The sequence below is a fragment of the Onychostruthus taczanowskii genome, unplaced genomic scaffold, assembly GCF_017590055.1.
Source record: "Onychostruthus taczanowskii isolate IOZ18803 unplaced genomic scaffold, ASM1759005v1 scaffold17, whole genome shotgun sequence".
In the NCBI taxonomy this organism is placed as follows: Eukaryota; Metazoa; Chordata; class Aves; order Passeriformes; family Passeridae; genus Onychostruthus; species Onychostruthus taczanowskii.
The window spans coordinates 5,889,908-5,904,501 of NW_024498906.1; the positions used below are offsets into that span (position 1 = coordinate 5,889,908).

A 14,594-nucleotide genomic window follows, 5' to 3' on the forward strand; every position below is an offset into this window, starting at 1 on the left:
GCCCAGAGAGCAAAGCAAACACACTGACCAGTGCTGAAGGAGGATGTATTGCTGAACATACATAAGGAAAACATTCCTAAGAGCCGCTCAGGAACAGCAGGTCTGATTGATGGGATGTCAGGAGTTGTAAATCATGGGGTCACAGGTGTGGGGGAAATGAGTGGAGCTATCCTCCCTCTTGCTTAATTAAATTCAACAGTGATCATGAGGGGCTGCTGTGCTTTGTGGATTGTTGTCTTCAGGGAAGACTTCAGTACAGCAAAGCACAGGCTGATTGACTGATGTAGGAGTGAATCCAGAGAATTTGAGTCTGGGTGACTACATGTGGGATGTGTATTTATTTCCTGAAGTGAATGAAATGAGGAAATTCCCACCTTCTCCTTCACTGTATTACTGAAATCACGGGCAAACATATGCTGGCTTTGCCTTTGTATTTTATTAATTTTCACCACATTATTTCTAGCACCAAAAGGTAGCTGAAAGGCAACATTGTGACACAGCTGAGTGGAGTCTACAAAGCCTACACATTTCCTAGATAAGGGAGATGTGTGATCAGCCTCTTTGATGGGAACACACACTGCCCAAAGCCCCAAAGAGGCTTTTCCTAACATTAAGCCTGATGGCAAGGAGACTATCAAGTGTTGGACTGAATCAATCTGGTCTGGGATGAGGCAAGAAGTGTGGGGCTGGCAAACCCCCAAAAGCTTGGGGAGCACAGGAGGTTCACAACTTCAGCAGGGGAGAAAACCCCAAACCAGGGAGAGCTGAGGCCCTGAGGTGATGCCAGCAGGAGTTTGGCCAGTGCAGTATGGCAAGGATTGCTGGGTGAGTGCTGAACAAAAACTCCTGCACCTTTTATATAACATAATTGCGTGCTTTATTGATATACACAGTAAAGCAGTATATAATACAATAGTAAGGCATATATTTGGTGAAATTTGGTATGTTGTGAAAAAATGCAGTAAAACAGAAGTTTATAAAAATAATTAGTAAATGTTACAGTGTCGGTGTTAAAACACAATATATTATGATATCCAAGTAATAAACCAGTACTGAGTAACGATGAAATAACATGCCATATGGTATTCATGTATTCAACTACACTGATTATGTTTTACAGTTTAATACTTTGTCATTATAAGGAATATGAAATAATTCCCAAATTATGCTTAAAAAAGCAGCAATAAAGCTTTCAACTTTTTAAATACTTTTTGACAGACTCACTCCAAAACTAAGATCTAGAAAGTAAAACAAACAAAACAAAACCCTGATGAAAACAATCGTGCAATCTCTTTTTCCTCCGTAATTTTTCTGAAGAGAAGGTTTAATGTATAAGGGGGGAGAAAAAGAAGAAACCCATCTCTTTCTCAAATCACAACTTAAACCTTCTGATAAAAAAGGACATGAGAAATAGTGAGGGTTCCTATTGTAATCAAGTGTTAAAAAGCTCTTTATTAGGAAAGCAGAGGTTTGGGGGGATTGTACTTTTTTTTTTTTTGTAAATGATTAACGTTGTTGTTATTACTTAAACAATGAGACCTGGTCACACAATGGACACGTGGTGATGATGTAACATTGTCATACATAATTGTCAGGAACACCACAAAACCAAAGTGAGGTAGAAATAGCATGACTAGCCATGTTCAATGTTAACTAGCATTCAAAATAAAGTCTTTCCCAAGTTTAATTACACTTCATACAAGAAGAGGTAACAGATTTTTTTACTCTTGCAATATAAAGTCAGATGGTTGTGTTTCTACGTATTTTATGGTAAAATTAAAAGCTGGTTAAGAAAATGAAGTGGTAAAGCTTTTGCTGACAGCACCTCATACCCAAACCTCTCTCTCACAGAGCTGCAGTCAAGCTGGCTAATCTATTTCTCTACCAGCTCCTCTCTTTCTCAAGTTATTGTTAATTGTGCAGGGATTCCTTGTACAGAGAAACAGGGAAGGAGAAAGGACCAGGGCCTTTGTTTTGGTGATAAATATTCATGGAGCAGTGTGACTACCTTCACCTGATCACCATTTGAGGCAAGAACAGCAGTAACTCTTCCACAGCCTTTCCCAAAGGTGGCTTGCAGCACCACAGCCCCTCGGGACCGGCTGCTGCAGCAGGATGAGACAGGACAGTGGGAAGCTCTGGGCTCCTCTTCCAGAGGGTCGAGGATCTCGGCGCCCATTGCCAGCACTGGCAGCTGGACAGAGCTCTCTGGGTACCCTACTTGTGCTTTGGGTCAGAAGCCAACCCCACAGGGGGCTGGGGGAGCATCTCCCTCTTTTCTCTCCTCTGCAGCAAAGGTGACAATGGTGGGAGAGCTGTCCCCAGCCCTGCTGCGCCCCAGGGTTCAAACCAGTAAGGCAATGTCTATGTTCCTTTACTAAAACTATCCAGGAATTTAGCCAGCAGAGGAAACACTGGCACACAGGATGGTTGTTAACTTTTTCCTTTCCTTCTTTCTTCTGAGTTTTTTCTTTTTTAATTGATTTTTTTTTTTTGCAGGCTCTGTCATATAATGTGCTCTTTCATTTAATTATTGCAAACTAGCTGTGTAATTGCTAGTTGCTGTCCAAAACCAGGACAGTAAGTCATGTAATTCTTAGTTTTATTGGAAAGATAAAATGTAACTACCTTCACTGGAAGTTCAGGTTTTTTGGTTATTTTTCGAAGCCAGCCCTAGTCAGACAAAACCAATGAGAAATGTAAGGTGGCCATTCTGGTATCACTGCAGGAAATACTTTCCTTTTTTTTTTTTTTTTTTTGATAGGCAAATAAAAGAACACAGGACATGAATCTCTCTGATACTGTTACAGAGCTGAAATGAAACTAAACAAATGCACTGCCTCAGTATATTTTTTTGTGATTTTTTTTTTTTTAAGGGGGTTTCTATAAACAATTATTTTTATAAAGCACACTTTAGTTTACAATCTTTCATTATAACTGTTATAAATTTTTTTTAAACAACCCGAAATGCGTTCCATATAAAGAAATGGCAAGTTATTTAGCTATCAAGATTTTAAATGTAGTTATCTTATAATTTTTGTACAATTGGATTTTTTTTTTTTTAAGGGGGTTTCTATAAACAATTATTTTTATAAAGCACACTTTAGTTTACAATCTTTCATTATAACTGTTATAAATTTTTTTAAACAACCCGAAATGCGTTCCATATAAAGAAATGGCAAGTTATTTAGCTATCAAGATTTTACATGTAGTTCTCTTATAATTTTTGTACAATTGCATAGACGTGTAAAACCTGCCATTGTTAACAAAACAGTAACAGACTTAGGAAACTACTGAAATCTACAGTATAGTACCACTACCCTTCACAAAAATATAGATTTGTTTTCTTGTAAACTCTTACAGTCTAATCCTCTTTGTAGTATGAATATTATAAAAACCATGCGGAACGCCTGAAGTTGTAAAACACATCTTGCTATTCTAACACCTTGTCGTCGGTCATCACGGTCACTAAGGTTTCCATCGCTCTTCCCAGGTCATCTGCCATGTGGAAAAGGCTCCCTACATTGTGGCCTGAAAAAGAAAGTCAAAGAGGACATTAAATAAAGAGGATGTGGCAGCATGTGGACAGGAAAACTTCACAGATCCGTTGTTCTCCATGTGCCGCTCGCCGCCCTCCCCAGAGAGACTTCCAGAATCTCCTGGATGAGTCCAACAGGTTGTCATTACCAAAAGCTGCCAGGTTTGTGCAACACTTTAACAGCAACGCTGGCTTGTATTGCTATGGCAAACCACCCTGCAAATAAGCCATCTTCCCCCTGGTGATGGAGCTTCATCATTATCCATGTTCACAAGAAACAAAAATTAAGTCCATTGACATCACAGAACAGTTTTTGACTGATGCTGCAAGTGTTTGAGCATCCAGTGTTCTATCAAGGAGAAAAAGAGAAACAAACAGATCAGCAGTAATTAACTAAATCATTAAAGCCAAGAGATCTCAGCAGGATACCTGCAAAGATAGATATAATGATGACCGAACTAAGCAACTCAGTTCATTCAATCATTTTTAAACATCCTTTCCTTTTTGGACAGCAGTTAAGCACAAACAAAGATATCACAATTATCTGGAGTCTCCCTCCTGAAAAAATATGACTGAAGAGGGAATATGACCGAGATCTAGCCACCCTACAAGATGAGCATACAAACCAAGGACTCAGTGTTCAAGATTTCTTGCAAGGACAAGAAGGAATGAGCAGACAGAAGGTCTTAAACCAAGCAGAAGGAAATTATACTCCACACATCACATAATTGTATTACTGAACTCATCGCCACAGGCTGATGTTGAGGCCAAACACATAAATGAGTTAAAAGAGGAGCTAGAAAATAATCCATGAAGAAAGATTTATTTAGATGCAAAAAAGTGCACATGATCTCCAATTCAAGAAGTCTCCACACTGCAGAGAGCCAGCAACTGAACATTTATAAGTGAAGTATTACTCAATAAAACTGCACATCAGCCTGGCCTGAGGGGGTTTGATTTACTCTCTGGGAGCACTTGTGATAGAATATTTGTCTGGAGAAACACAGGAAGTGCAGTGCCAGCTGCCCACAACTTTGGTTCTCAGAAATGCTTTGTATTAGTCTGGATGCTGAGGTCCTTGAGGAAGGAGCACCCAAATGAGGGAAGGACATGACCAGGACATCCAGGATACATCTTTCATGTAGTCCCTATCTGAAATAAGCAGGAGCCTGACTGACCATTGCACACCTACATGGTGGCTTCCCCTCCTGACACAACTGCAACAGGAATGAACCTTCCCTGTGGGGAAAATCAGACTCGCCATCCTCCTCCCAGTGCTTGTATATTGTGTTAGTCATGTACTGCTGACATTTCTACAGTAAATCAGAGCCTGGACTGATCTCAGTTCAGCAGCTTTTATGGAATAGAAAAAAACTACCTTAGAGCTATTCAGAGAACCACAGCATGGTTTGTGTTGGAAGGATCTTAGGAACCATCTAGCTCTAACCTCCCTGCCATGGGCAGGAATGCCACTCACTAGACCTGACTGCTCAGGACTCCATGCAACCTGGTCTCAAACACTTCCAGGAGTGGGGCATCCACAGCTCTGGGCAACCTGTGCCAGTGTCTCACCACCTCAGTTAAGAACTGCTTTCTAACATCTGGTCTAAACCTGCTCTTTTCCAGTTTAAAACCACTGCCTGTCATCCTATAACTATCTGCCCATATAAAAGTCCCTCTCTCTCCCTTTTATAAGCCCCCTTAAGGTACTGGAAGGTCTCCCCAAAACCTCTTCTCCATGCTGAACAACCTCAGGAGCTCTTTGCTTCTGAGGAACTATTACCACCCTTTACATTCAAATACTAGTTTTTTACATGTCGTTAGTGTTTTTTTTTGTTGTTGGTTGTTTGGTTTTTGTTTTGTTTTGTTTTTTTTTTGTTGTTGTTTTTTAATTTAGCATTGATGACACAAAACTAGGCTGGATCTAAACAAGAACTATTCAGGAAGCTGCCCACTGGACAGTGAGCTGTGCTGTGACACAGCTTGCCAGATTAGCAATACAAAAAAATACTTGGTTCTGGTATCTGGTGACAGTTTGCTAACTGCACTAATGTGGAAAGAAACAGATGCATCAATCAGCAGTTTCATCCATACATCATAAATGTATAGCCATGCTATTCATCTGAAGCAAAACCTTGCAATTTCCTCATCAGCATGGCAAGTAACTGCGTATGAAAGATTCCTGCCAAGTTTTGGTCAAAACATAGTTTATTTTAAAGTGAATGTATCCTACCACATTTATTTTAGCTGTAAGGGATAATCTCTGTCACTGGCATCACGCAGACTGAGATCAATCCAGCAACTTATATTATCACAAGTGAAAATCTGACAAAGCCGTAAGAAATCAAGAACACGTGGGAGATGCTGGTGCAAACCAGCTGAGCTGCTTACTCACCTGAAACTGTCTAAACTCCATGACTTTATGGGAACACTCCCCTCTGGTATAACCAGAACAATGCTGTGACTGGGTAGCCAGCTGTGAGAGGCTGCCCATGGGGTGATGGGCTGGCATTCAGATTTGCTGTGATCTGTTGTTTCTAGAAAACTCCAGGGCTCTTCAGGATTTCAACACTGCTCATTCCCAGGAAGACTGATCACCCTTTTGTAGGCTTAGAACAACCCAGACTGCTAAATTGCATCCTTAGAAATTAATACTATTTTGTTCTGTTAAAAAAGAGCTAGGTCTAGGAAAGAATAACTTCAACCAAAACACACACACAAAAAACCTTTCAGATGTATGCCACAGTCAGTATAAACTGTTACATTGTTCAGGCACTTAGAAGTCCGTATGGATCCAGGAATCCCTAGGTACTTTTTAATATTTAAAAATTACAGAAATGTCCAATAGTACTTTTTTTTCTGTATCTGTTAATTGATACCATATTTTTGATATAACCATGCTTTGAATCTGATCTCCCTCCTCAAAAGCTGCCCAGATGCATGCTGCAGTGATTAAGGACACACAGCTCCCTCTCCCCCACAACATCCATGCTCCCTCTCCAGCTCAGGACTTAATTTCCTCTGCAAAAAAACTGAACACTTGTGTCTTCTCCAGAGCCACCTGAGGTTAGAGCTCAGAGCACGACCACAAAGCACTGCTGACTGCAGTTTGTGCTGACAGGACTGCAAATGCAGCAGCAGCAGGGGGACCGTGGTGTGCGGGACAGCCCTGGCATGGCAGGACGGGCCAGAGGAGCAGCTGGTGGCTGAGCTCCAGCCACACAACTGGCAGACCCTCAGCTGGGTGTCACTGCACTGCCAGCAGGATTTTTGCCTCTCTTGGACATGGGAATAGCAGCCTGGTTCACTGAGACTGCAAAGAGCTGGGAACAGAGGACAGGATGATTTCCTGGTACTGTATGTGCAATGAGGGCACCCTTCTGTCCTGTCTGCACCTCAGAAATGCACTGCTCCCACAGGGCTCTGCTGCTGCCACTGAATGCTGCTCACTTGCCCTCTCTAGTACTGAAATGTAGGACACTGACATTTTTAATTAAGAAGCAAATGAGAGAAATAGTGTCCTAAAAGCACTGAGAAAAATAAAAATCAGAACCTTCCATTATTATTCATATTTCTAAAGTAATGCTATCAAAGAAGGCATTAATTCCATTCTTCTTTTATTTTAACATTAAAGCTGAGAAAGTATTATCCGTGCTTGCGGCACTGAAAGGTTGAAAAGTGCTGTTATGTAAGAAAAAAACTAGCAGACACTTTGAAATGCAGCAGTAAAGCTCAAAACGGACATGGACAGTATTAACTTCAACTTCTGAAATCCACAGCTGCCCTTTGCTTGGAAAGCAGAAGACACCTATTTCTGCAGACACTAACTACCTCGCTTCTGGCCACACAGAGATGTGTTTCACATCTGCTGAATTTGCTTCAGAGACTCTAATGGAATCAAGGCCCATGGGTGTGGGCACAGTAACAGAATACCAATCTTATATTACAGCTTGTCAGAAAAATAAATGTGGAACAGTCAGACTTGAAAGAGCGGATGGAAAGTAAATTGAGAAATCCCAACACAATACAGGGCCTTTTCTAGCAGAAGAGATTTCTATCCCTTTCCTGACAAAAGAAAAATCCTTCCTGTTGGTGCCTTGGGTTTTGATACCCTCATTCATATTGAATAATGCCACAAAATCCACAGGATTACACACAAAGACAATACCGAATGTGAGTAATGGAATCAAAACCTGGCCAGGTGGGTTTTAAACCCCAGGATCTGCCTTTGCACATACAGACTCACACCTAAAGCAGAAGCTGTTCTATACCTCAGCTCATATCCTTCATAAACAGGTGGACAACTGCATTTTATATTCAGCTCTCCGAGTTACCAGGGTCCCTCTGGAACCTTTACTGAGCACAAACTCAGCCAGGGAGCACAGAGCAGTTCACTGAAGTCAATTTTTTAGGGTTAAACTGCTGGAATCAGATCAGGTAGAACGTGCCAAATTTTTTTTTTTTTTGTTAATTGTATTGAGTATGCCCTCTGCAGAAGAAGCTTTTTTTGAGTAATATGCATAAATATAAATGAGGATAGTGGAAATCAATGACCTGTTTTTGCTAAATGGGAGAACAGTTCCCAGAGTATATGAGCTCAGAACAAGCAGGGCTCAATGTGAGGTATTTTCCATTAAATTTCTGGATTTGTACAGTCTGCTGATGCCTTTTTTGATCCATATGAGAGGACTTGCTATTCAAGGACAGACTTAATCTGCACCAAAGGTCTTATACCTTGAAGCAGCTGAACCTGCCCCAGCACCTACAGCCAAAGCAGAGAACCTCTGTATTTCAAGGCACCACATCAGGACAAATCCTGGCTTTCCCAGGGCATCCTGTCAGTGATTTGGGGTTCACAGTGCTCTGTTAAGAATGTTTCCATGAGTCCCTCCCTCTGTACCAGCAGAAATTTGCAAACCAGGTTACCCTCAATTCCTGCCTCATCCACGCCAAGTGTCTTCTGTGCAGAAAAGGTCATTTCACAGCTACTGCAACTGCACTCAGGCAGTCTCTGAATATTTTATCTTTAATAATAATTTTCACTAGAAATTCATCTTTCAAACGCTGTGTCTGGCTGGCAAGTGAAGAGCAGCTTCACAGAGGAAAAATCAAGGCTCTCTGGAAATGCGTTCAAAGGAGCTGTGACAGCACAGTGCAGAACGCTTTCCTCCGTTAATGAGCAGCGACACACAAATTCACAAATTCCAAAACCTATTTTGCATCAAACCAGCCGTGTCCAAAGTGCACAGTGAAAACCATGGCCCATCTGCATTGCTGAATGCAACACTGTGGAGCTGGTGAATGTTAGTAGCATTCTTCTTTCTGCAATAGTACATCAGGAAATTAAAACACCTGAATCTCTTATACCTCTCAACTCTCGTATTTCTAAAGAAATATAAAAAAAAAACTACTTAATCATAATAATGGTGGTTGGTATACTGGCACACAGATGTAAATACAGCTGTGAGTTTGTAAGCAGAACAGCAAGAGACCCCAGTCTCCCTGTAGTGCTTACACACAAGAGCAACAGAACATAAGTCAGTGACTGCAGCATATTTACTGAAAAAAATTATCATTCAGAGGCATAATTTCAATGTATTATTTTCTCCTCCCCATTCCTGATTTTCCACCTCTGGGAGCATGTAAGAAAATGCAGACCCCTGAGCTGACATTGTCTCCACTGGAAGTTGAGAGGTACACCACTGTTAGAGCACACATGGGGAATGCACTCAGCAAAACCAAACAAAACCCAAAGCAAAATCAAACCACGCCCACCCTGCACCAAACCCAAGCAACCCCGTGCTGTGTCACACACATGCTGGGCACAGAAAGCAAGCTGTGACAAACAGAAGCCATGGCAGTGAGCCTGCGTCTCACTAACCTCTCTCACTGGCTTTCCAGGGGCATTTCCTCCTTTAGGAACAGAGAGAGGAAGTGGAATAATTATCAGAAAGAACACATGAACATGTATTTTATACTGTAAAAGACACTTCAATTTCCATTTAGAAATTTAACATTAAAAAATGCATTGCTGCTTAAACAAAGACCAAAAGTGCACTGAAATCCAGTGATGATTCTGAGCTGATTTATTCAATAACAGTTCTGTAACCTGTGGCTTGGTTTAACCTCTCAAAAACACTTGAGAAAACTACTTACACCAACTCACACACCTGTCAGCTGAGAATAATGACTGCAGACAAGATCTGAACTCACTTTCTGAGCATCCTAATTAGCAAATTTGAGTACTTCTAGCAATCAATGTAACTGGTAAAAACATTTTCCCCCAATGTCAAATTTATTTACCCAGACATTTTACGTTGTATTGTAGACTACATATACTGAGGTATGCATTGATATACATGCCTATGTGTACACACATATTTCACACCTACGGAAGTACACTGGAATCAACATGCTCACATTCAGGATAAATATATAGCAAAATATGTTTGCAACGTGCTGACCTGTAAGCATGGTAGAACTGAGGGGGCAGAGGGAAAAATAAGAGAAAAAAAGTTCAAGTAAAAAAGGGAAAAAAGAGAAAGTATCTTATAATGTTCAAGTACTAACTTGGAAATGGAGTCAACAATTGCTTTAGCTGCAAAGATGCTCCTAACAAGCCTTCACAGAAGCCATACTTTGATCATGCTGGTTCTTCTCAAACACTTCTCTCTCAAACAAATAGGATATTTGTTTTCAGAAAAGGGAAGCCAGGTGTTACTCAACAGCAGGAACACCTCTTTGTCCACCTTTCCACCACACAGCCAGTCGCAGTCTCCCTGTCTCTGGAAGCAGTGTCCCACTGTCACTGTCCCACTGCTGGCATCTCTGCCAGGCCAGGCTTGCAGTTCTGGTGAGAAAGTCACTGCAGCAGATGCTGCAGGATGATCTTTGCCCCAGAGCTGCTGAAAATGATGCAATTTTAAATGATGTGTGGGACACTGGGCAGAGAGACAGACCCATAAGGGAGAACACACCAGTCAGCGTAACAGTAACCTAATTGCTGTCGCGTTTTGCTCTATGGCAGGCTGTAGGAGAAGGGAAGAGAGGCAATAAACAGCTTTATGGGTATTTTACCAGCTGCAGAACAAGGGCCAACAGCAGAGCAAGGCAGAGCAGAGGCAGTACAGGAGAGGAGGAGAGGGCAGAGGAAGGAATGGCATCACTGACAGTATGGCTCTGAGCCACAGCTCCCACAGACTCCAGGCAATGGAAAGGGCTGGGGCAGCCTCTGCAGGCCTGGACAGCAGAGGTTACCATTTACAGAACAGAGGAACTTTTAGTCCCTTCCAGCCCCCTCCCTCTCCCCAGCAGCACACTTCCTATTCAAAATGATAGCAAAAGGTTCAGTAACAACATGCTCTGCACAAGGGTTTTTATTCTGCTCCTCAGTGAAATCTCAACTCCAGTGATTTCTGTACCACACGTGCTGGTGCTGAGAGGTGTCACTTCAGTTCTAAGGACTCCACCTCACAGGCCTGCCTAATTTTCTAGGACTTACATGTGTGTCTGCACAGCCTGAGACCTCCTCTGGCACTTTTATCAGGAGTCACAAATTCCCTAAAAATGCTTTCCAAAAGGGGAGATGAGAATATCTCACCAATATCAATCATGTAACAGAAAATCCTTGGAAAGGAAGATTCAAAATGTATTGCATACTTTGGTCATTTTCTCAGGAAGAGCCCCAGGGTTTAGGTCAGCTTAAGGACTGCAGAAACTTCAGCACTGTACAGCCTGGTTTGAAAGAGTCCTGGAGCAGGAATGGGACCCAGCAGGAGATTAGCTTGGGTCCACAGTTTAGCTTGGATCAAGAAGAGAAAAGGAACTGACTACAAGCAAAATACTGGAGTTCTTAAAAAACCCCTTCCCGTCTGCACAAGCACCTACAACTGCAGAAACACAGTGTCTAATTTAAATCTACGTGAGACAGACTGGATTCTGCTTGAAAATGAATGCATTTAAAGGTAACGGGGGCTCAGCACCACACAAAGCAGCTGGTGAGGACAGTCTGTGGTGAGTAATCAGCCCTAGAATTTGTTAAATGCAGCAGATCCACGCTACTACAGCAACAGCTAATTTCTTCTGGAGGAAGATTAAAAAGGGTTTAATGGATTTTACGTTATTTTCTTCTTTGCATATGAATGAATGCCTGTTTCTAAGTTTTAAGGCAAGGAGTATAGTTTGGCATAAATTGCAGAGGAAGAAGATTGCCTATATTGCTGCAGTACTGAAAATTTGTGTTCTGTGAGGCATCCAAATACTGATACGCAATCCATGGGTGCCTAATTATCTATTATTTCTGCTCAAATCAACATTTCCTGCCCTTACAAAATAGAAGAGGGTTTTTTTTTGTTTGCTTGTTCTTTTTTGTTTTTTTTTTTTTTTTTTTTCGGGAAAGCTACATGGCATTGCATCACAGCAAGTGACCACATCAAGCCTGAAAACAGAGGCACCACCAAAAACTTCATGCAGGAGTCTGCAGATCCAGGTCAAAACAGAGAGCACAAAGCAACTACTGCACTGCCCCTGTCACTGAGCTCAGGAATGGGACAGGCTACACAAAAGGGAGATCTGGGTCTGCAAAGAGCCTTTCTTCTCAAAACACAAAAGAGATCTATTGAGGTTTTATTAAATTCATTACCGTATTCTCAAGTTTACACCAGAACTGGGCATTATAAAACAGGGAAGAAACTAGTCCACCCCACCACTGTCCCATCTGCAGAGCTCAGCCAGGTCAGTTCTGTTGAGCAAAAGGGGAGCAGTAAGGGATCTCAGACCTGGGCTCACTGTGGTGGGATCCAGGACCTCAGCACAGAGAAGGTGACACAATCCAGGAGAGGCCCAAATGGCAGAGTATTTCCAGAATACTCCACAGTACAGTAACTCCAGGGTACTCTTTCACTGACTCAGTAAAGTGTGAAAAGTCTGCATCATGAGACATTCTGCTGTCAGAATAAGAGAAACTGCATTATTTGCAGTGCTGAAAGTTGCTAGTTCCACTTAGGATGTTAGTCCCATTCAGGACAGAGCCTGGCTGATGGACGAGGGAGAGGAGAAAATGTGACTGGTGTGTTTTAATGTGACAGAGATAAAAATAAAACTAAAAAAGGGTGCTATTCTTAGTGCCATTCATTTATTGCTGTGGGATCTTGTAATTTCACTGCACCACACCACAACTGTGTTAAGCAATATCATGCAAAATTGTGAGGAGCAGTCTCTGTCCAAATGTTCTCACATTATGTCATGGCCTCTTAGCTCTTTTAAGCCATGATGGTCTCATTTGTAATCAGTTTTGGCTCCCACTTCTTCACTATCTCCCAGCAGGGGCCCAGCACTGCAAATCAGTGAAGCTCTCTCATCAGCTTCAGCTAGTTCAAGAACTGCCCCTAAATACCTCTCTGAGCTTCATTCACAGAATGCATTGGCCATGAAACCGTAACTGCAAAACTCAGCCTGGTCCACCAAGAGAGCCACCTGAAGTGGTGCAACTTGTCCATCCTCAGTACTGCAGGAGAGATGAATTTGGCTTTGAAAATCCTGCCAATCTTACTCTCTAACTATGAACCAATTCCCTGGAGATTTAGTAGTTTGGGCAGAAACACGCCGTGAAAATGTTTTCCTCTGTGGCCCATTATCGAGCAGGGTCAAATAAACCACTGAGGTGGCATTTAATGGTAGATTTCCACTAAATGTCAGACCTCTGGCTTTGACATCTGTTTTGAGTTAGCATAGCAGCTGTTTGAAGCAGCTGCAGCAGTTGTGAATTTGCTGGGAGCAGCAAAGTAAAAGAGGAGTGGATGGGAAACCTTTTAGATTAAAAGGAAAGAAAAATTCCTTAAGGACAGCAATCATCAGGTATTCAGCAGAATCTCTCTCCAGAAATTAAACAGCTTTTGGCACCAACAGCCAGCTGTGCAAGGAGCAGGAAAGTCCTGCTCTCCTAAGGAAATGCCAACACTGCCAAAAGGTTAAACTGAAGAAACAAACAAATGAAAAACCCTATAAAAGTTAGTATAAGATACATAAATTGTTACATCTGAGGTCTGCTTGTACAGGTCCGTGACACCATCTGTTTTGCACGTGCTTCTCTAAAACACATTCAAAATGATGCTATGAAGCCTTGGTGCCCTTTTAAAAACAACTTTGTGCAGCAAAAGCTTGAAAAATATAATTTTAAGGAATCTATCTCCAGGTGAGTGACAATTTATTGCCTTGTTTCAGAATTCCAAAATAAGAGCCACTATTTCCTTTAGTAAACTATTTCCCAATCTGAGCAAGTCTTACTCTTCAGGTGCTTTTGACAATATTTAGGCTAAATATGCTCAACTACACATCTGTGCACCCAAGCATAGAAATTCAGTCCTTTTCTCTCTTCACTGCTTGCTCAGCTCCGAACTTTTCTCACAATCAAAGCCTTCAAAATCCTGTTTGTTATTGTCATATTGTTCTGAACTCCTCCAAACTGTTGCTATTCTAATAGCAACAGGACACCCAGAATTCTGTCCCTGATTCAAAAGGCCTGCCACTCCCTCTGCTGTGACATGCTGACATTTAGCTTGAAATTTAACACATTTATTTTTACAGGCCACAAAGAAAACGTTTTTTTCATAAAATCATTATGGTTGGAAAGGACTTCTAAGACCATTGAGTGAAACTGTTAACCCAGCACTGCTGAGCCAAACCAAGTCCTCAGGTACTACATCTACATGTCTATCAAATACATCCATGGCTGTTGACCCAACACTTCCCTGGGCAGCCTGTTCCAACGCTTGACAACCCTTTTCCTGAGAAATTTTCCCTAATATCCCGTTTAAACCTCTCCTGGCACAACTTAAGGCCATTTCACCTTGTCCTACTGCTTGACACTTGGGAGAACAGATCTTGCCTCATCCCCCTTTCAGGTATTTGTAGGGTGATAAGGTCTTCCCTGAGCCTGCTTTTCTCCAGGGTAAACAACCCCAGCTCCCTCACTCCTCTATCACAACCTATTTCTGAATGGCAGACTGGGACAACTGCATTTCTGATATCTGACAATTTCTGAATTCTACTTAATAAG

General features: G+C 41.8%; 1 protein-coding gene across 12 annotated transcripts in view; it reads right to left on the reverse strand.

Moving 5' to 3' along the window:
* Positions 1 to 3,049: 3,049 nt before the first annotated feature.
* The window catches only part of DMD (dystrophin), a 1,147,932-nt gene continuing 1,136,387 nt past the window's right edge, over positions 3,050 to 14,594 (reverse strand). For 8 of the 12 annotated variants that reach the window (XM_041399747.1, XM_041399750.1, XM_041399752.1 and 5 more), the window contains one exon: positions 3,059 to 3,531. In XM_041399747.1, the coding sequence (XP_041255681.1) occupies positions 3,434 to 3,531 (98 nt within the window). In that variant the 3' untranslated portion in view covers positions 3,059 to 3,433. Of the gene's footprint in view, positions 3,532 to 9,419; positions 9,452 to 14,594 lie in introns of all 12 variants that reach the window. The other 4 variants (XM_041399751.1, XM_041399757.1, XM_041399756.1 and 1 more) reach the window with 2 other exon arrangements.